The sequence below is a fragment of the Conger conger genome, chromosome 2 (genome assembly GCF_963514075.1).
Source record: "Conger conger chromosome 2, fConCon1.1, whole genome shotgun sequence".
Taxonomy (NCBI): Eukaryota; Metazoa; Chordata; class Actinopteri; order Anguilliformes; family Congridae; genus Conger; species Conger conger.
In genome coordinates, this window is record NC_083761.1 from 21,879,550 (window position 1) to 21,902,750 (window position 23,201).

Consider the following 23,201-nt stretch of genomic DNA (forward strand, 5'->3'; position numbering starts at 1 on the left):
CATCCAGTGTTTGGCTAACATTACGTTAGCTGTTATTCTTGATTCGAAGCTAACCAAGCAATCCTACATGCCTTAGCAATACCAGTATTTGAAACACCCGGTGCCTAGATAGTTATATGCCCTACAAGCGTTGTTAGCTTTGTCAGGGGTGCACAACTACAGCAGGTCCATTTAAGGATTTTGTGCCAACTTCTACTCTTAATTATTAAATTAATATCTTGATGATCTGACATTTGCATAAGCACCTGAAACAGTACAGCCGCACAGAACACTGCAAGTGTATCCCAAAGATTTTACTGCGCTCAAGTACAGGAGTGAACCAGCGTAATTTATAGAGCTGTCAGATAACTAAAAGTAAGGTAATTGGTTGGAACATAACGCAACATGCAGACTGGCCCTCCAGGACTGGAGTTGTGCACCCCTGGCCTACATAATTTACTGGTGCACTATCAGACAATGTTCCGGGTTTGAACCACTGCCTGCAAATGGCTACATGGAGTTGTAATTTCTCAAAAACACTGGATTTTCGGGAACAAAAACGTTCCTGTGTTAAGTGATTAAATTGAATTCTCGCCCACATCAAGAAAAGTGACTGGACCAAGGAACTGGCTTGAAACAACGGGAATTGTCAACTCTTTCTCCAAATGATGAAGTTGACTGTATAAAAAACATATTTTTAAAATTGTATTTTATCTGACAATAAAATGTAAAAAAGAATTTAACCATAGGTCGTCATTTTCATCCCGTGAAATTAACACTCGCAAATCACAGTCCTCAAGGTCCGAGAACTGCTGGTTTTCCACCCTCTTTAGGTGTGAAGCGAGAATGGCCAATAAGTAGCACAAATTGTTCTGTTAATTACTCAGGAGAAAATAAAACCTCCCCTTTAAAACAAGCTGTTTTCATTCATTTTCATTAATTAACAAGTGTGCTAACAATGTGAATGATACATTAGCAGGTTAACACACAGCTTCTTTCTTCACATCATGTTAGAGAGATTAAATAATAAATGTAATGTAATGAAAAAAGATACCCACTCTGTTCACTACCACATTTGCTTTCAGCACATCCCTCCATAACTGCTACAAAACCTGCATTTCAAGATTTAAATGACAAAAAATGCAGACCTTTGTCATGAATATCCTGCCATGAGTGTGGGTGCGGATAATGAAGAGTACTTGGATCCACAATTTAAAATAATGTTGATAAAATGCGCACAATTTTGAAATGCAAATAAAAAATAATATTATAACTCACTTAAGAATTCAGGAGCACTGGCTATATCTGATGCTACTGGTATTGAGTACAGTATTTTGTGAATTAACTGCTGCATTGTTGATCAAGGTAAATGACTGAAAACAGACGGAGACCAATAATCAGTTCAAGGGGAAGTTTTCCACCCTGTCAGTTTTCAGCTCAGCAGCCACCACTGCTTCCTGAACCAAGGTTGTAAAATAGTCATTCAAATCAGGTGGTGTAGTGCATGGTTGGAGCAAACACTACAGATAATGCAGCCCGCTGTACCTGTAGTTGAGTAACACTGCCCTACAGTGTAAAGATGTGGTCTGAAACACCATTCTTATTGGTTAGTTGTCTCTGGTGAGCCAAGATGGCAGACATTTGCAATGGCCATAGGTCCTCCACTGCTCAATGTGGCTGCTTCCACAGGCCACCACGGATCAAACCAATCTGATGTTTTCTGTACCTGAATATCCACTTCCTGTGCACTAATATACTCAATTTCCTCTGTTAAAAATGACTTTACATCTTTGGACCGTCAAATATTTACTTCCTATACAAGAACACTCCTATGCAGTGTGGGACCCCTGAACTTTTATTTCCTAGACCTGAACATAGACTTCCTGTGCTATATTTGCACATTGGAGTCACCACCAGAGTAAAACACTACCATCACGGTGACACCAAAGCAATAATCACGATAACATATGGTAGACACAGTGAACCTTGCAATCTCAGAGGGGCCTGATAACTAATGAACCAATACAAAGCCAGATATCTAAAGACAGACCCATTCCCACCAAACAGGTACACTACATTACATTATTGGCGTTTAGCAGATGCTCTTATCCAGAGCGACGTACAGTTGATTAGACTAAGCAGGAGACAATCCTCCCCTGGAGCAATGCAGGGTTAAGGGCCTAGCGCAAGGGCCCAACGGCTGTGCAGATCTTATCGTGGCTACACCGGGATTAGAACCACCGACCTTGCGTGTCCCAGTCATTTACCTGAACCGCTACACTACAGGTCGCCCAAGGAAAATACTCTCCACTTACTGTTCAGTATATAGATTCAATCTGAGTCTTGGCATACTCTCAAACATACTATGAAATATACAGTTACAGCCCCTGTCAAAGCATAAAAACTGTAAATTTACTGTTAGACAGGGGCTAAAAATAAGTGGGTGCAGAACATGCAGGACAGACACGCCAGAACATTTGTGACCCATTCTATCATAAGCAGTCGGAAGTCAGAAGCTCATTTTTGGCTGCTTTTGGCGTTCAGCTTAACGTTGTAGAACGTTGTAGATCTTTTTTTCATAATATGTATGTCTTAATGGCAAATTCAGAGTAAAAACATTGTTTTTAAGCTTTTAAACACAAAGTGAAAGTAGGACCGGGGGTTAGTCAGCTTGTCACTGTTCACCAGTCACCTGGCTAACAACCACATCAGTTAGTTATGTTCCTGTGGCTATTCAGTTTTTTAATCGGATTTTGCTCAAACATGTACTTGCTTTCATGGTCTGTATGTCTTAATGTGAAGAGTAAACACTCAGTGTACAAATATAATTATACATAAGATAACAAGGTATAGCCTTGGAGTTTCGTTAGCCCAGTGTCTCCCAGCCTCTCACCATCCATCCATCCATCCATTATCTTAACCCGCTTATCCTAAAGGGTCGCAGGGGGGCTGGAGCCTATCCCAGCATACATTGGGCGAAAGGCAGGAATACACCCTGGACAGGTCGCCAGTCCATCACAGGGCACACACATCATTCACTCACACACTCATACCTATGGGCAATTTAGACTCTCCAATCAGCCTAACCTGCCTGTCTTTGGACTGTGGGAGGAAACCGGAGTACCCGGAGGAAACCCAGGCAGACACGGGGAGAACATGCAAACTCCGCACAGAGAGGCCCCGGTCGACGGGGATTCGAATCCAGGACCTCCTTGCTGTGAGGCCCAGCCTCTCACGACAAAACTTATTTTTTCTCAAAAATATGGTTTGGTGGCACTCAAAATGCAATGGGACTCCCTTGATATGTGGAGCAGAGATAACTTTGGTGTTAGGAAGCTTACATTCTCCTCTTTCAAATAGTATATAAAACTCAAAATACATTTTGGGGTCAATGCGACTGAACAGGTCACATTTGTTCTACTTTGAATCTATCCTATCTCATATAATTCCACTCACGCCCAGACTTCATTGTTTTTTATTTCATCATCGTCATTCGTATTCATATTTTCTCTTTTTGAGTGGCTGATAGGAAAAAAACACATGTGTACACAGCAGTTTGCCCCCGCTCTCCTACATACACAAACAAACATACAATTTCTCTTTCTCTCATACACACCCTGAAGACCCTCCCTTCGTGGTTCTGAAACTATGCCGCGATTGTCCCAAAGCCCCGACATCATCCGACATGACAGGACAGATCCGTCAAAATCACGAGGACTGCCCCCCCCTGCTTTCCCCAGGGCCCGTGAATCTCACATCTGAGCGTGAACTTCCGAGCGCCGCGGTCGGGTATGCCGGAACGCCATGGGCACGCACGACACGCGAATTAATCTGGGACACCGAAGGAGGCCGAGCCAAACCATAACCTGGGTCAGCGCACAACACGGGAGCCAGGAGGGGGCAGGGCTCTCCAAATGCAGATATGACAGTTCGCGCCCACTGCAGAGAGCCTCTGTGTTGCAGGGGGGGAAATGGGGGAACAGCACACAGCGTTTGGATTTATTTCTTTATTTATTTGGTGTTTGAGATAAACTCTGAGTGATGAAGGCAGGAGACAGGCCTGACAGAGGAGTCAGCGGTTCCCCCGCTAATACTTCCCACCCCCGTAGAGCTAAATCTCCCAAAACAGTGTCGTTTCACAAGGCACAACGAGAGAGAAAGGGAGAGAAGGGTGAGAGAGACTGCGAGAGAGGGGGAGAGCAAGAGAGGTTCTGTACTCCAGCACACTAGATTTGAAATGAAGCAATTAATTTTGAGTGTATGTACATCCATATCGGGTCATCGCTTTTTATGCATAGTTCCACAATTTTAGTGGACCAAAAGTAATTGGACTGCTGGCTTCTCAGCTGTTTCTGATTATTCAGATGTATTCAATCACTTCCTTAGTGCAAGTAAAAGAAAGTCTAGTATTGATTCTTGGATTCTGTTATAGGAGTAAGTCAACATGAGGACCAGAGTTATGCCAATGAAAGTCAAGAAAGCCACGATAAGGCCAAGTAAAAGGAAAGAGAAACAAACAGGGACAAAATAAAACAGGCCAAACAATAGGATTACTGAAACTATCATTGAGAAAGCACTGGGTATGTTTGGTGTTTGCTGTGGGAAGAAGTACTGTCCAACCGCAATCCTGTTTTTACAGAAAATCTAAGTAGTAGCCTCTGTAGATCTATTTGTGAAGTCTTCTAAGGAGAGTAGTTACTGAAACATCCACACCTGCCTCCTGAAGAGTGTTTATTTTCTGTTGGACAGGTGTTTGATGGTTTTTCTTCATAATGGCAGGAATTATTTGGCCATCAACTGAAGAGGTCTTCAAATGTCAGTTTGAAGGCACGTCAGTTACAGACATGGCAAATGTGTGACGGATGGGGAGAGGTGGATCAGCAGGTTGATCATTTATACATCATACTTTCTGAAAAAATACTTCTGCAAAGGATGCACTGATGTGTTCTTGCTCAAGGGAAAGGTTGGGAGTTCCTAACTTCTACTTCAAGCTCCTAGAATGAACATTTAAGGGTTTGGAATGTCCTTAAAAATAGCAGACCTCAGTTGATTTCCAGGTCAGAAGCTAGTAAAAGATCAGAGGAGAAAGATAAGCAATTGGAATGAGCCCAATGTCTTTGTGCATCTCTATTTCAGTTTTGAGGCTGAACCAAAGAGCTCAAAATGAGATTGTATTTCAGTTCAAATATAGCCAAGTTATAACTGAAATTCCTACTAAGTTCTGATATATGCATTGATAAAATGGAAGCGTTGACATCACAGGAATAAGCTAACAACTAAATAGCATACACCTACACTCAGCAAGTAATCATACAGTCACAAAAAGTAAAAAATATTTTATTTTTCAGTAACACCATGCTATACAGCAACTCGGTAATCAAGTATAGGTGTAATTTATGGATATGATATTTCAGTGGAAATCTAGCCAACTAGCTACGATGCCAAGCAGCATTTTGTAACTTAACCGCAAGGAGAGAATTATATAATTGTTGATAATCCACTCGTTCTAGCAATGACTCTATGACCAAACCAGCAGTTAGGATATAAGTAATCATGGTGCCACAACATTTATTAGCTGATGTTGGAAATAACTAGCAGCTAACAAAGCCTGTTGTCCGGACTTTACACTTGTCTGGATTTGTTTTTAGTTCACATAGTGATATGATAGAATGCATTGAAAGTAGCCCAAACTTACTCTGTGACAAAGTGATATGAACAAATTCTTATACAGAATATATATATATATATATATTTATTTTTCTGGTGACAGACCTTCCGTACTTATACTGGCTATCCACTTTGCTCTTGCTTCCACAAACTTTGTGTTTCTTCTCCCTGATGGCTAATAATCTTTAGCAAACAGAATAATGACTTGTTTATCTCCCAATCCGATCGATTTGAGTAACCATGAACTGCACAGAAATGAACCATTATGAATCTGGATTATCGCTGTATATATAATCAGTATTTGCTGACCTGAGATTTAAAAGCAACATTTATTGTGGAAAAACACATGCAGTTCTGGACAGGTCCTCCAGCATGGCGAGTCAAGGTCACATAATTTGTGATGTGTACTAAGAAAAAGAATAGGCTTTTGCTGCTTTTATGAAACCTACCATGCATTAAAAAAATAAAAACAAACACTTTGAGCTGCAGGCAATTCATGTTCGCTCTGCCCTAAAATTTTGTACCACAGAGACCTGTAGGTATTTGAAAAAAAAAATCAATGTTTGGAAAAAGAGTGATAAGATCATTTTTTCATTCTGTGTGTACATGTAAATCCAAAGTGAACTTTCATTGATACTACAGTTATCTGTTGAAGAACAAGTTTGGGGATCTACATAGTGTTTCTTGTGGCTTATGTTGGATTCAGATTTAATGTATTGTTGTGTATTGTTATATTATAATGGCATTTGATTTAGGCCATGTTTTAATTTGCATTTTATATTTTGTTTATAACTATTTTATTGGTGCCCATTACATTTTATATTCTTGACATTTTAATTATATTGATCTTGCTGTATGTAGACTACAACATGCTGTGATTCTGCAGGTCTGTAGCCATTGCACTGCTTGTTCTAAAACAGATCCTATAGCCTAAAGCAGGAATGGGCAAGGTGGGCCATATCGGTTTCTGGATTTCAGACCAACGTCTGCTCTTAATTATGTAATTGTGGATTTGGAGAGAGGCAGGAATACACCCTGGACAGGTTGCCAGTCCATCGCAGGGCACACACACCACTCATACCTATGGGCAATTTTTGAGTCCCCATTTAGCCTAACCTGTGAGAGGAGTACCCAGAGGAAACCCACGCAGACACAGGGGGAACATGCAAACTCCATGCAGAATCTGGGACCTTCTTGCTGTGAGGCAACAGTGCTATCCACTGCACTACCGTGTCTGTTCAGAAAAATCATTTTCAATAAAAAATACACAAAATTGGAAAAGTGTGCATGTATTTAATTCAGTTGCATAATATTTGTGTATGCATGCATGTGTGGGCATGTGTACACGCATGAGTGTGTGCACATGTGCAGGTGCCATTGTATATGCGTGTGCTTGTATATGAGAATGGCCATGTACACATGCGCACACGCTCATGTGAGCCTTTATACCTTTCTGAGTGCACGCTTGTGTGTGCGCATGCGTTTCTACGTGTGCGCTTGTGTGTGCCTGTGTGTATGATCCTCTAACTAGATACTGTCCATATTGTTGATTTGACTCGATGAGCTATTCATTTTTGACACCAATGAAGTACCTGCTCTTCAATCTGTATTGTAGGTGTGGGAACTGTGCTTCTTATAATGACACAGACCGACATAAAGGGGTTATTTCTGCATTTGAACCCATCAAAATAAATTAGTAATACAGAAAGCAATTAATCTTTATTGATTAAGGGTAATTAGTCAGTCAGAGGGGCCCAGACAAATTAATTTTACAACTAATTAAGCTTAATTGAGACAGCTGTCCCAAATTTGATCAAGGGACCAGTATTAACATAAATATGATGAGGTTTTGGTTTCACCTTGCAACGTATAAAAATTAAACTCTCCCCCTCTCCCATGGCCTCCACCTGCACAGCATATTTCTTTCACACGAATTAGAGCAGATTAATGTAGATATCGAATAAAGATCAGTGTTCACTCAATGACCCAATTAAGCCCAATTAACTGAGCATCCGGCCGGAAGGAAAGGCAGCTGATGTGCTTTGCCTCTAGAACAGTGATCGTCATTCCTGGTCCTGGAGAGCCGCAGGGTCTGCTGGTTTCTGTTTTTGCTGTAATAGCAGCAACCAATTCAAACCCAAGAAACCAGGTGAGGTAAGTCAACTGTCTAATCGACTGCTTTCATTGATCAATTAAGTGCTGAATAACAACGAAAGCAAGTACACCCTGCGGCTCCCCACCACCAGGAATGAAGACCACTGCTCTAGAAACTGGGCTGGCCAGTGAGGGCGTTTGGACATAGAGAGGTGTGGTCAGACACAATCCATAGAGGGCCACAACATGGTCTGCTGCCTTTTGTTTCCACCCTAAAATCAGCAACCAATCTAGGTCCAAGAAACTGGGTAAGGCGAGCACTGTGTGATGGATTAACAAAGGTGGAAAGTCCATGGCCCCATTTCATATACACTCACTGAGCACTTTATTAGTAACATTTTTACTCTACTTATTTATACGGGTCAGGAGCTTCAGTTAATGTTCACATCAACCATCAGAATGGGGGAAAAATTTGATCTAAGTGACTTTGACCATGGAATGATTGTTGGTGGCAGACAGGGTTTCTGAGTATCTCAGAAACTGCTGATCTCCTGGGAGTTTCACGCACACTAGTGCCTAGTGTTTGCAGAGAATGGTGCAAAAAAAAAAAAAAGAGCATCAGTTCTCCTGACAGAAACGCCTTGTTAATGAGAGAGTTCAGAGGAGAATGGCCAGACTGGTCAAAGCTGACAGTGGTGACAGTAACGCTAATAACCACACATCTCTGAACACACAACGCATCATAACTCTAAGTGGATAGGCTACTGCAGTAGAAGTAAAAAAAAAAATTATATTTTCTATTCTTATTCTAAATACCTAATAAGTGTACGTCGCTTGAGCAATCTAGGATAATGTGATGTGTTTCGTGTAAAATTATCTGATGAATCAGAAAAGTCTTGCCATGTGCTTACTTTGCCCATGAAGTCACTTATTAACTAATTTCACTAATTAGTTCTACTTCCTGGCTGAAGAATTGTGCTACATAAAAAATCCAGGTCATTGGAACAAAATACTGAGGAAGCTTTTTACTTTCTGAACCTGCATTCAAAACACAAATATGCCAAGCATATTGGCTAGCCTACGCCCCAAGGGGTGACAAAATAAGAAAAACAAATTAGTCGTTTATGGCAAGCAAAGACATCCTGATTGCCACTTTGCTGCTTTGTTTCTGCCAATACAAATGTTCAGTTCCTATTGTCAAAAAATAATATTTTAACAGATCAATTTTAAAAGATGAAGCTCACAGAAATACAAACTGCCAACCGGTACTTCACCCCGTTGGGAGTATTACTCTTGTGCAGAACAGATCACTTTCTTTTTTCTACATTTTTTACAATTGCTACTTTACATAATGGTTTTATGTTCTTTCCCGAAAAAAAACTATATGATCTGCTTCCTTGTATCCTGGTGCTTTCGTTGCTCTCCACAGTAGAGTTCTGTCAAAGATAAGCATCAAAGGGAGTTCCTTACCATTAACACTGCCCATTAAGGAGATGGTGCAGGCCTTCCTTTGAGCAGGCATGAACCTGAATCTCTTTAATCTACTCAAAACAAATCTAACTGAGGAAATGTACAAGCTGCTTTCTAGAAAGAATGATTTTTATGAGTAATTCACCTATTTATTGCTTTTTAAAAATATGGTTTTAATCACGATCTGACAAAAGTGCACAAATTGAGTGGGCTGTTTTTGGTGTTTTTTAAAAAGACCAAGCCATTCCAAGTTGCTAAAATGCCGAGAGGGCTTGGACACTACGCCGGTGGTCTCTATGTCCCACAGCCAAACAAGACTGGCATGGGTACATTTCAATCAGCATCAGCCATTGGTTAGTTCATATATTATGCATTGTAGTCTTAGATGCAGGTTGGTCCTACAGCTAATATTCTCTCCAGCTGATTGTCATTGTCCATGAATTGACTCTATACACTTACTGAGCAATTTATTAGGTATTTATTAGACTTATTTTATTGACTTATTGGTTTTCTGCTGCTATAGCCTATCCACTTATAGGTTTGATGCATTGTGTGTACATAGATGCTCTTCTGCACACCGCTGTTGTAATGTGTGGTTATTTGCGTTACTGTCCCCTCCCTGTCAGTCTGGCCCTTCTCCTCTGACCTCTCTCATTAACAGCGTATTTCTGCCCGCAGAACTGCTGCTCACTGGATGTTTTTTGTTTTTAGCACTATTCTCTGCAAACTCTAGAGACTGTTGTGTGTGAAAATCCGAGGAGGTCAGCAGTTTCTGAGATACTCAAACCACCCAGTCTGGCACCAATTCCACAGTCAAAGTCACTTAGATCACATTTCTACCCAATTCTGACATTTGTTCTAAAAAACAGCTGAACCTCTTGACTACGTCTGCATGCATTTAGTTGCTGCCACATGATTGGCTGATTAAATATTTGCATTAAAAAGCTGGTGTAAAGGTCTACCTAATAAAGTGCTCACTGATACAACAATATACAGCAATGAGCCAAAAGATTATGCCTAATACACTGCTGGTCCTCTCCGTGCCACCACATGTTTGGACACGCTGTTCAAGCACATCCCACAGAAGCTTCACCAGATTGCCATCTGGGTAATTTGGAGGCCAGGGCAACACACTGAACTCTTCATCATCTCCCTCAAATCATTCCCAAACAATTTGTTCAGTATGGCAGGGCACATTATACTGCTGAAAAGCCACTGCCACAGGAGAATACTGTTGCTATGAAGGGGTGTACCTGGTCAGCAACAATGTTTAGATCGGTGCCACGTGTCAAATTGACCACATGAATGCCCGGACACAGGGTTTCTAGCAGAACATTGACAAGAGCTTCACACTCCCTCCACCAGCATGTCTTCTTCCCATAGTGCATCCTGGTGCGATCTCTTCCCAAGGTAAAAGGCCAACACATATCCAGCCGTCCACATCATGTAAAAGTCTCCTCGGGCCAGGCAACCATCTTTCATAGCTCTAAGGTCCAGTTCAGATGCATGCGTGCCCATTTTAGGCACTTTAAAGGTGGACAGAGGTTAGTATAGGCACTCTGACCAAGGTGGACAGGGGTTAGTATGGGCACCCTGACCAGTCTGCGGCTACCACAGGACAACCAATGGTTCACTTACATCTAATATATCCCAGACCTTAACATGTGGCATTGTTATGAGATATAATATCGATGAAGCGAACAGTCAACATTATACGCTTCATCTGCGAGTGGCCATAATGGTTTGGCTCAGCGGTGTATGTGACAGCTATTGTTTTCACTTTGTAACTTTTTTTTTGCATTTATTTTAGTTTTCAATTTTATTTTTCTAAAGGGAACCATCGAAAAAAGAAATGAAATCCAAATGTAGATAACGGACAATTAATTATGGGCCGGTTTCACAGACACTGAGTAAGTGCGTTTTGTTTGGAGATTCTCTACTCAGAATATAATGTAGTCTTATCGGCTGCTGGTGGGTGATGCCCGTGAAAAGATGAACCACAGGCAACTTTTCTCTGGCAACTTTTGCTGGTCAGTTGCCTAGTTTCTTGCTATAAAAAGCCTTCTGTAAATTCTCCAGAAACCCACACACCTGTACAACAAGAAAGTTGCACTGCTTCTGAGTTTCAATTTGAAAGCAAAAGAGATAATTACACTAACGCAGCACTTTGAGGATTAAATGAATACCGACACCCCTCATTAATTTCTTTCCACCAAAATATTACATTTCTCTTCCAGGTATTTCAAATGGCCGTGCATAGCAACGCCTTGTGAGACCAAAAAGGTGAAAAGAATAACTTTTTAATGGCTGTAATTATCATAAAATCTAAATCTGAACTTGCTGGCTGGAAGAGAGATGGAAAAATTAATGAAGACAAAAAAAACATTTGGGAACCCAGAATTCCCTTTGTGATAATGAGGGTTCAGTGAAGGATGGAAGGCTGTTTGCTTAGTCTCAATATGCCTTTGTACTGTAGATAATTATTATTATTATTATTATTGTTATAATAATAATTATAATAATAATCAGGAGCAGAAAGAACAGCTGCTGACAAATGGAAGTTCACTTTCATGCCTACCTCTGTACAGTGCCTTCCAAGGCACAATAATTGTGTGCACACAATCTTGCTGCACGGATGGTGCAGTGGGTAGCACTGCCGCCTCACAGCAAGGGTTCGAATCCCCGTCGGCCGGGGCCTCTCTGTGCGGAGTTTGCATGTTCTCCCCATGTTCGTGTGGGTTTCCTGCGGTTACTCCGGTTATGCAGGATATGCAGGATAGGCTGATTGGAGAGTCTAAATTGCCTGTAGGTATGAGTATATGAGTGAATGGTGTGTGCCCTGCGATGGACTGGTGACCTGTCCAGGGTGTATTCCTGCCTTTTGCCCAATATATGTGTAACAGGTGAGAAATTGCCTGAGTCCGAGGTGGGATTTGAACCCCGGCCTCTCACTTGTCCAAATTATTTGTTGAACGAACGTGTTACCAGTCAGCTAAAGACGAACTCGCCTCTAGCCAAGGGCAACAACGTTCTTTTGAATTTGAGGGTTACGTCATCGGGGAGTGTCGTCGTGATAACCTGCTACCAGCCTTCGCTTTCACTGCACCATCTGTGCTTACTAGCGAACTAGCTGAGCTAACCACGTCACACTCACCCCCCTTTTGACTTCCCCTCCATGTGAATCTCCGCACCAACCATTTTTATTTTATTTTTTTACTCCCACCCAGATCCGGGTCACGGCACCAATGTAACAGGTGAGAAATTGCCTGAGTCCGAGGTGGGATTTGAACCCCGGCCTCTCACTTGTACCAAATTATTTGTTGAACGAACGCGTTACCAGTCAGCTAAAGACGAACTCGCCTCTAGCCAAGGGCAACAACGTTCTTTTGAATTTGAGGGTTACGTCATCGGGGAGTGTCGTCGCGATAACCTGCTACCAGCCTTCGCTTTCACTGCACCATCTGTGCTTACTAGCGAACTAGCTGAGCTAACCACGTTACATATGCTGGGATAGGCTCCAGCCCCCTTGTGACCCTGTTCAGGATAAGCGGGTTAAGATAATGGATGGACAATTTTGCTGTCATTAAAAAATATACAGTACTGTGCAGAAGTCTTAGGCACCCTAGACTTTATTATATACATGTTTTTTGTTTTTTTTTAAGAATCTTATAAGTACAGAAAGTTATACAGGTGCCAAAGACTTTTGCACAGTACTGTATATCTGCCCAACTGTCAAATATTTGCAAATGGCAAATGTGGAATTCAGGGAAGATGCTTAAAAAGCACCCAAAGTAGTATGCCATTTAATATCATGTTTCCTGAGCGGGATGTACACTTTCATCAATCAAATCTTTCTGTTAAAGGTACAATAGGTCATTTCAGGCTCCTAACGGTCAAGAGAAGAATTGCAACAACAAACAACCTCAAACAACAACCCACAGTCTATGAATATAACGCCTAATATAAAGCGTTATTATACAGTTCAGTGTTCTCGCGCACTGTTTTGCAACAGAGCCTGCCGTCTTTTCGTAGTGTTCTAGTAAGAAAATGTTTGCCGAACAGGTGACTCTATGAAATCTTGACTTTGGTGTGCTACACAACACTATTTATAGTGTTTTTGAAGTTTTGACTTTAGCTAACCGACTAGATTGTGAGCAAGCAAGTTAGCTGGCTATATAACTAAGATAAGAAAACGATGCAACTATAACTTACAGTTTGAGAGAAGTAAAGGTTTAGCTAAATATGGATGATTGAACATGTAAAGAGATAAAAGGAATGTGTAGCTGCCCAAATTGCACTCCAGACAAGCAATCACTGAAACTCTGTATACTATTGCTTATCTAGTTAGAAAACAATACCAGTTCGTTATCAGTAACAAGCAAATTAGCTATTACTAGTTAGCTTCCCGAATGTACAAATATCCACCTGAAGCACAACGCCTGTGCAATCTCTACTATGTTCGTATTGCCTACATTTTATTCTAAGTGTAGTTAAATACTTAGTAATACTTATAATTTAAGTAATACTTAAATATAGCTAATTTGTTTGTTGCTACCAATAACAAACTGGTATTGTTTTATAAGTAGATATGTAGTCTTCGCTTGGATAATCAGCAATAGTATACAGAGTTTCAACGATTGCTTGTCTGGAGTGCAATTTGGGCAGCTACAAGAAATATCTGAATAAGCGCCCATGCCATTGGCTGTGGCCGTTAGAACCAATTTGAAACCAATGAGCTTGAATTGCTGTACAGCTGTACAATGTTTTGATACAGAGTGACGGCCTGATAAATGTACACTTTGAAACCCGAATTTAAGGACTATAAACACAGGCAGAGGGTGAGTCAACATGTCAGCGAGCCTTTTGATAGGAAGGGATTTACAATGGTCTTGTAACAATGTTTTAACACAAAAACCTTACCTATTATACCTTTAAAGTGTAGCAGAGGTCATAGATATGACTCAGCTACATCCATGGAGTTACAATATTTTAAAAAAGCTCAAAAGCTGTCAAAGACCAGCTTTATGTTACACTGCATTAATAATTTTCTCATTATTACTTCAGAGGTGGAAAGTCTTAAAGAAGTAACTTGGTGGTTGGTCACACTTTACCATTAGCACAAGAGGGCATTGAAGAAACAGGATGAAAATATTAAAGATGTCCATTCTTTAGTTTTGGAGAAGTAAGTATTTTAAATTTATCGTCCTATTTTCAACCGATTGAGAATGTTCTCCTTGTAGTGTGTCACACAAGGATACCAACTCCTCCTATCCCTCCCCTATAACTTGTGACCCACAGTTTGCACCACTGGCCTACAGCCTACATCCAATGCAAATTCACTAACATTAGGTTCACCGAAATTAAGTGCCTTTTAAGGACTATTAGACTATTTCTGGTTATATTCATGGATATATAGGTATATATGTTATAGTCGTGCTTTTGTCTTAACTTGGCAATCTAGCTAGCAAATATTATCACTGGATAAGTCAGCATCCTTAACTTAGCTATCGATAGTTGATATACTAAGTCAGCTGAAATTGAATTGAAATTGAAATTGAAATTGAAATTGCAATTGAAATTGTACTTCCCTCTAGCGTCTTTCAGCGAACTTATCCCTGGTTATGGGTATGCACTTTGTTGTACGTCGCTCTGGATAAGAGCGTCTGCCAAATGCCAATAATGTAATGTAATGTAATGTCAGCTAGCTCGTGAAAATTCAGTCTTCCAAGAAATAGTCGGATAGTAGGAAATTTAGGCTTAGAAAAATGTTTTCAAATATATTTAAATGACTGAATAATAAAAAATATGCATATTTGTTATCTAAAAACAACTGGCAAGTGTCACATTCAACCACCATGTTACTCCTTTAAGTTCAAGAAACATAGCATTTTGTTTCCCTTCCCCATTTTAGCCTGTTGTAGGGGATATGCTTCTACACTATGTGTAGAATTGCGAGGATTGATAATTAAGACGTTATGCATTGTGGTTCAGGGGATAATCGCGCAAGCTGGGTTTTTTTGTCGTGTGAGTGATGTCGTCTGGTGAGTTTGATCAATGAAAGAAGTCCAGTTAAAGGTTTGTTCTGCAGTTTCTTGTGGTCAACTGCTACAGCAATGTGTGTGAGCCAGGTTCTACTTTTTGAGTAATAAGGCCTATAAACTTAGTAAGCTATGAGGTAAGCTATGTATGTCTGTGAGGCCAAGTCGCTGTGGAGAACTCGGCCTCTGTCAGAGCAGTGGGAGCAGCAGGGCGAGATGTAGTTGGAGTGAAGTGAGCAAGAAGAGTGGCAAAGAGAGATTTAAAATTTATACTGTAGGTAGGTTTTATTGCTTCCGCTGGTTACAGTATTGAGTTAGAGTAACTAGACGTCACATCGTGGGCGGTGCTGTAAACGTTGCACATTGTTCCTGGGAAATATGGTCCCTACACTCTCTTCTTTAAACACCTCCCTACCTCTGTGTCCTATGTTTGGGCAGGTCTTCCTTCAGAAGGTCAAAGGTAAAAAGCAACACCATAAGGCAGTGATGGAGACATTGTGTTACTGTACATCTCTACGGTGCACACATTCCTGATAATTGATGTGTGCGAACTGGACAACTACCAATTGGGATACAATAGCATGCTCAACTTAGGAACATATGTGCTCCTTGAAAAGAAAATAGTAGCCAACCCTGCATAAGAAGTCATCTTTCTTGGAACAGAACTCAAAAACACAGTGTGGACCCCATGGATTAATAAAAGAGAATGGGTGTTAATGCCTGGTGTTCTGACGAAATTCCCAAACTGGCTTTCTCTCAATCTGGTCCCTAATCATCACTTTACAGCTGATGAGCCATGTGATCCCCTGCATTCTAATGAACTCATTTGCCCTGGTCATCACTATAAAAGATAAATGAGCTCCCTGTTGACCTTCTTCCTTAAACAAGGTTAATAATGATTGTCTAGTAATGATAATAGCAGGGACATGCATGGACTGTTTGGAACACCCACAACTGAGGAGAACAGAAGGTCCACACAACCCTCCCCCACCCCCCACCCCTCCCAATGTGGAGAGGGCTGTGACCCCAATGACACAGGAAATTCTTAAGTAAGTTAAGTATAAAATCTTAACTTGTTTTAAGTTACTGTTGCTTGACAAGTGAAATGTTCTTACCCTATATCTCGGTGTGATTCAAACTGTCTCACCTCATTGGCAATATTTTGGGCTTATTTAACTAACAAGTGCAAATAGGTTGAGGCCCATGGGGCACTGGTTTAAATCAGATACCAGAACAGCACTGGCTTGTGCATAAGTTGAATTACAGAGCAAGCAAATTCCAATTGTAATGTAAGACCTTGAACCGAGTCAAGCGCGATATTCTTGTTGTCCCGCATTTGCGTCCAGCACATGGAAATATAAATCCTCATCTGCAGAAAGAGCGGTTTTTCTTCATTCATCATCTTCATTAATGGAATGAAATATGGCCTGAAGTGCCATATTTCTTATGGCACTTTGGGAAGAATTACACTCCAGCGGGGCGTGTTCTCACCGCTCTCTGCGTTTTCAGCTGGTCGGCTAAAACTAGCCTACTGGTGACCAAACTGCATGGTTTTCAAACGCAACTCTGGTTTTATTGTTGGTCATTTCGATGTATTTGAGAGTTGCAAAAAGTCTCTGCTGCGTAACAACAACAAAAAATATATATATGATATGATATGTACATACATTATGAAAAATTGTGTCAGTTTGGTAGTAGATGGGGTGAGGATTTCTATTTACATGTACTGGACAGTAATTCAAGACGACAAAATTACTGCGCTTCAAATAGGTTCAAGGTCTTACAGTTTGATTGGAATTAGCTTACGACGTAATTCACCTTATGAACAAGACGGTGATGTTCTGTTATGTGATTTAAACTAGTGCACCGTGGGCCTCAAGGTATCTATGCTTGTTTGTTATTCCACCACGTTGAAGTTCCGTGACCCTCCCCACGGACATGCTGGATCCGTAACAGGCGCTTGCGAGCAGCGTCACGTGGGTTACGTGATACAGAGCCCCTGAGTGATTGAGTGAGTGAGTACCTGCACTGAATCAGTGGCTTTCTGCCCCCGGCCACATACTCGCACCATGGGGAAAAGTGATAGAAATACATCTGTAAGTCTAAATATTTGACTAAAATACTTGTTGAGTGACAAATGTTTTGGTTTTTGCAGCATGGCTCCTCTAGAATGGCTGTGTTTGGGAGGAACAGACCGATCTGCTCAATGGGGCAGTGGCCAGTACTGTAATCACAGCCCTCACTGGCACCATCGACACCACTGCCAGAGCAAACACCACAGATTTTGGTGGTAAAACTAAAGCATTTATGCACAAAAATGTGTAAACTGCAAACACAATTATTATGTAATAGCGTAACAATGTCAATTGGGCCCGGACTGCAAGGACACTACAAAACTGCACCTTTATTTGCAATGTTCTATCTACTTTTTCAGTTAATTAAAAAAATATTTTGGAATGGTAAACTTCCCTACTTAATAACAGAACAGCACAATCTTAGTTCCGCAAAATCTTATTTCTATCTTATCCAAAACCTCAAAAGAGGAAATGAATACACTCTGCACTGATGCAGTCGTAGGCACTCCAAGGTATTAACCAGCTTTGTGTCCTTTGTGATCATGAATTTCACTCCAGATAAAAATTAATGCGTAAATCGAAAGCTAATAAACATCATTTTAAACGAGCTGGGAAGGAGGTCTTGGTCTTGGAATTACACAATAGCATTACGCCTTCTTCAAAAGTGTGTGCTTAAAATATTAATGGTCTAATCTCTCTTTCTGGATGAGACCCATTTTGCAGCGAGTGGAGGGTACACATCCAATGCTTTTAATCCACTGGATGTGGAATATTTCATTCATGCCCGGTGAGGCTGCAGACGGAGTCGCTGTGTACACGTCTTGCTAACTGAGAGGTGTAACTGAGTTCAGCTGAATGGCTAGATTAAACACACTTTCACACACTATCCTCTGTCTGCAGCTTCTTAAATAGAGCCAAGCTGGGTGTTTGCAGCCAGGCTGTGATCTTCTCTCACCGGAGGGTGACTGAACATCGTGGGGGGGGGGCATGAACCTTACGTTTCTTCATCTGCCTGAACTGCTCTCAGCAGGTTGCCCTGCTGGTCCTAGTGTGCCTGTGAACTGTGTGTGTGTGTGTGTGTGTGTGTGTGTGTGTGCCTGTGTGTGTGTGTGTGTGTGTGTGTGTGTCTGAGGAAGTAAAGGCGGCTCCTACATGAAACTGTGTGCATCTGAGAGCTCTACCTTCAAGTGTATATGCAGTGGGCTCCAGAATTTTTGGCACCCTTGATAAATATGCACAGGGGCAGGCTGTAGCCTAGTGGTTAAAGTACATGACCGGGACCCGTCATGTTGGCGGTTCAATCTCCGGTGTAGCCACAAAATAAAATCTGCAATGCCCTTAACCCGACATTGCTCCAGGAGGGTTTGTCCCCTGCTTAGTCTAATCAACTGTAAGTCGATTTGGATAAAAGTGTCTGCTAAATAACATGACATGATGATGTAACAAAACACTACACGTGTTGGAAAATAAAGCTTATGATGTAAGCAGAGGGCATTTTCAGTGACAAGACACCATTTTATATTTGTGAGCATTTGGATGTGGATGTGACAAAACATACGTTTTTGTAAACGGTTACCATCCCATTTTGAGCATGGTTAACCATGTAACCGATACTGCTTATGACCACTAGGGGTCATATCTTATTTATGAAAAAAATAATAATAATCATTTAATTTGAATGTCAACATTGTAAGTCAGATAATAGTCTAATTGCCAAATTAAGGATTTACATTGACATCTTGCTCACAGATGTCCAGCAGTCGATAAAGTCCTGTAGGCTACGTCAAGGCATGCCGGTCGATCGCTTGCCATTTTTAAAAAATGCTTCAGTTAAGATTTTAATCCTTTGTATTTTCATCCCTCTTCCCTTTGGATTCTGCCTGACAGACTTAACTGGCATGAAATGTGCCCAATCTTGTTGCTGACAGGGTTGTGCAGTCAAAATTCTGTGGTCACATTAATGTCCAATATTTGCGTGATATACAGTAACATGATAAAACTGTGTCGTGGTGGCCACACAATAAGCCTGGCCTATTTTAGGCAGGAAATCTGACAGAAACCTATGGTACTTGTACATATACCATAGTTGACTGGTCTAATGACATTACTTTTATGGCAATGGTTTCTATACAATTTGGCATATATTTTTATATAACAGTAAACTTTGCCAATACATTTGATTTTATACAGCGCAGGGCAATCTTTGTGGTGAGAGAATTAATGCGGTCCTTTTAAAACAGAGAATTTTCACTTAATATATATGATGGATACAATAGGCTGCTGGTCTAAGGATTTTCCTTTTATGCCAACAATTCTACGGTTCTGGAAAATGTAGGTAAGCTAGCTCTGGCCAACATTAGGTATTTAGAACACTACACTTTAAAAAAATGTGACAATGATTGCACTATTAGGCTAATTAAGTTAGACTCAATCAAAAAAATACATTGTTAGATTGAATAAAATTATGAACAGTGGTTACACGTAATTATAGCCTTTATTTTTCAACTTGCCTGCTTAGTACTTTACAACTGATGGCTCTCATTCACACACACACACTCAATTAGGGGTTACCTGTCTTGCTCAGGGAAACCTCAGTCTGCCAGACGACCGCTCTTGAGCTAATGTCACCCACTCCCCACGACATGTCTGCAGGTGAGCGTCTCCGAGTGCACAGGCGAGCACCTACCTGCAGCGCGCTGTTCAGGAAGCAGCTGTTCTGTCCTGGCTCGTTGATGAGGCCTTTGCTCGGGGCGATGGACGTCATGGTCCGAGGCGTGAAGATGCCCTGCATACCGCTGCTGCCGGACGCAAAGTAATTCCGCTTCCACGACATGGTCCTGGTCCGCTTTTGGGCCCGCGACCCCGACCGTGACCTCCAGCCTTCCCCCCTCCCCCCCTCCCCCCCACGGTCACCACGCGACCGTCCGTCGGTGGGAAAAAAGGGAGACGTTCATCCTTTTGAAGCCGGGCGGCGGAAGGTGCAGAAAGAGGATAGAGAGAAAGAAAAAGAGGAAAAGTCAGAAGCTTGGGGAAGGCGGCGCGAGCGTGGCGGCTCCACGCGGTCGTGTTGCGGTCGTCCCTCGGTCGGTCCTGCTCAGCCGCCGCTGGAGACAAACGGGTGGAAATTGAGAAGTTCCAAACGGTCAGGGAACGGGAGCGATGCCGGTGATTTCAGCAAAGAGGAGAGGCTGGGCTCCCGAAGCTCGTTAACGTGGCCCTGCCCCCCCATGGACTGCTCGTTAGTCGTGTGTCCGCCACTGCCCGCCGCCTCCCAGCGAGAGACCCCACCCCCCACCCCCCCCGGTGCCGTCCAATATAGGTCTGACCTCACCCCCGAGCGACCAGCGTCCAGAACCGTGCCAAAAGTGGGGCGTCCCGGCTATGTCCTGGGCTGGGTATTTGGAGTGCTCCCCCCAGCAGGAGCGTCCCACTAACAGGGAGTGAAAGAGAGCGACGCCTCCGTTTGCTGGTCGGCCGGTCTGCAGGGAGAAGAGGAGAAAAGAAAAGGCAAGGTAAATCACTGTCGCTGACCCCTCCCCCACCCCCTGCCGTTTCGTTGGTTTAATCCGAATCTGTTTCTTGCTCACTCTTCTCACTCCCTCCACAGGTCCATCGCTCACGCACTGAGAATGACTGAGAGGTCCTCACAGGGGCACCTTGGCTGCCAAAATGCAACATTCAGCCTAATTCAGGCCTACATATCGGCTCCCCTTCTCCCACTCGCATTCTCTCTCTTTCTTTTTCTCTCTGCCTCTCTATCACTCTCTATTTATCTCTCCCACAGGCCCTGTGGCAGCACCTTTAATGGAACTCTCTACAGGAGGCACAACATGAGAGAGAGAGAGAGAGGGAGAGAGAGGGATATAGAGAGAGAGAGAGTGTGTGTGTGTGTGTGTGTGAGTGTGTGTGTGTGTGAAATTGAGAGAGGGAGGAAGAGGGAATGTTGTAAGAAGCTGGAGTAGAATGTGAAAAATAAATGTCTACAGTAGTGTAGCGTATGCAACAGTGTCTTGTGTTAATTTTTTTGCATTGGCATGATTATGCTTATGATGAAGAATATGATGATGGTTAAGATGAAGATTATTGTCATTATTATTAGTAGTAGTAGTAGCAGCAATATTACCTCTCTACTGTATATTAATTACTAATACATTATACGTATCATTATTTATGAAAATGATGTATTATTTATAAGACGTATTTATATTCCCCACTTGCATCTAAATGACTGTCGATTGTCGTTTGCTTTTCTTAATTGTTTAGCTTTGTCAGTACATTAAAAGTAAGCATTTTAAATGTATTTGAAATGAGAATCAGCTAAATGGCTCTATTTCACATCTAAACTCTATTTCAGTGACACTTGTTGAATGTGCTGCTGTTAGCTGCTTTTGACTGATCGGCTGTGGTAATATGTACAGTGCAGTACAAGTACAGTGTATCATGAAGACCTTGATTTGTGTGAAACTTGTCCAATGAATCCAATGGATACACACCAGATAGAGCAAGAGAAATACAGTAGCTACCTTTGAGCTGTAATTGTGAACCAGCAGGTCTGTTCAGTTTGCTGTAAAAGATTTGTGTTTGGTAAAAGCTATAAAGCCACTTGAATTTAAATGAACTGAGAGACAGAGAGTTTACAGCCCTTCACAAGAAAAAAAATCTGTCATATTGACCCCACAATTATGTGCTTTGGAAACTAATCGAAAGAGAATGTACGCATTCTAACGATACCAATGTTATCTCTCTACTCAAGATATGTTGGGAGTTTTGTCTCGTTTAATTTTGAGTGCCCCCAAACCATGTTTCTCAGAAAAACAGCTTCAAAGTTTTGTCGTGACTGGGAGGCTGGGAGACTACAGACACTAACAAAACTGGGGCTATAACTTGTCTTATATCTTTAGTATAACCCCTTTAAAACTAGGTTTTACTCTGAACATTTACTCTGAACATGTTTTACTCTTGACATTATGCCATACTAGGACCATGAAAGCAAATACATTAACATGTAGCCACGAACGCAGCTGATTTGTTTGATGTTTGTTACTGGTGAAGCCTCCAAACAATGCACAACTCCAGTGTTACTTTCACTTTGACATCTTGCATTTAAAATCTATAAAATTATATTTGGATACTTCCAGCAGGATACTGCACCGTGTCACAGAGCATGCACCATCTAAAGCTTGTTTCATGACAGTGATTTCAGTACTCCAATGGCCTGCACACTCCCCAGATCTCAATCTAACAGAGCACCTTTGGGATGAGGTGGAACAGGAGGTTTGCAGCATGGATGTGTGGCTGGACAATTTGCAGGAACTTCATGATGCTATTGAGTCAGAATGAACCAAAGTCCCTAAGGAATGCTTCCAGCACGTTGTTGACATGTTCTGGTGGCAAAAAGGGATCCTAATACAGTGTAACTAACATGTAAATGACCACTGTGTGTGTGTGCGTGTGTGTGTGTGTGTGTGTGTGAGAGAGAGAGAGAGAGAGAGACAGAGAGAGACAGAGAGAGAGAGAGAGAGAGAGAGAGAGAGCCACAAAGGAGCAATGGGAACCTAACAAATTTCTTAATGCTTTGGCCAGATTTGTATTTGGTGCCAGTGAAGCATTTTTAATTAAATGGAGTTGAACTAAATTGAGAGAGATCTAAATTGAGATGGGTGGGAGGGAGGGGTTGGAGGTGGGGAGAGCAATACTGATGGAGATTATTCCCAGTACTCACACACTACTGCCCTGTCAGAGTGCAGGTCCCACCCCAAAGCCAATCTGCTTGCCTAAAATTGGGCACAGTGACACTGTCATTTTAACATACAAGACAAACAAAACGCATAGTCGCAAAGTACATTTCAGCAGAAGTCTTTTCACATTTCTGGGTGTT

The 23,201-nt window shown here is 41.7% G+C and overlaps 1 protein-coding gene and 1 long non-coding RNA gene across 2 annotated transcripts in view; one reads left to right on the forward strand and one right to left on the reverse strand.

Annotated features, from left to right (window-relative positions):
- LOC133122686 (inactive ubiquitin carboxyl-terminal hydrolase 54-like) overlaps nt 1-20,184 on the reverse strand; it is a 65,006-nt gene extending 44,822 nt beyond the window's left edge. The window contains 1 exon segment of the mRNA XM_061232781.1: nt 20,010-20,184. Within this exon segment, the coding sequence (XP_061088765.1) occupies nt 20,010-20,156 (147 nt within the window). The 5' untranslated portion in view covers nt 20,157-20,184.
- LOC133122688 (uncharacterized) lies at nt 7,714-21,255 on the forward strand. The gene is made up of 3 exons (XR_009708129.1): nt 7,714-8,048; nt 19,976-20,835; nt 20,931-21,255. It is a non-coding gene; the product is annotated as an uncharacterized LOC133122688 (long non-coding RNA).
- The last annotated feature ends 1,946 nt before the right edge of the window (nt 21,256-23,201 follow it).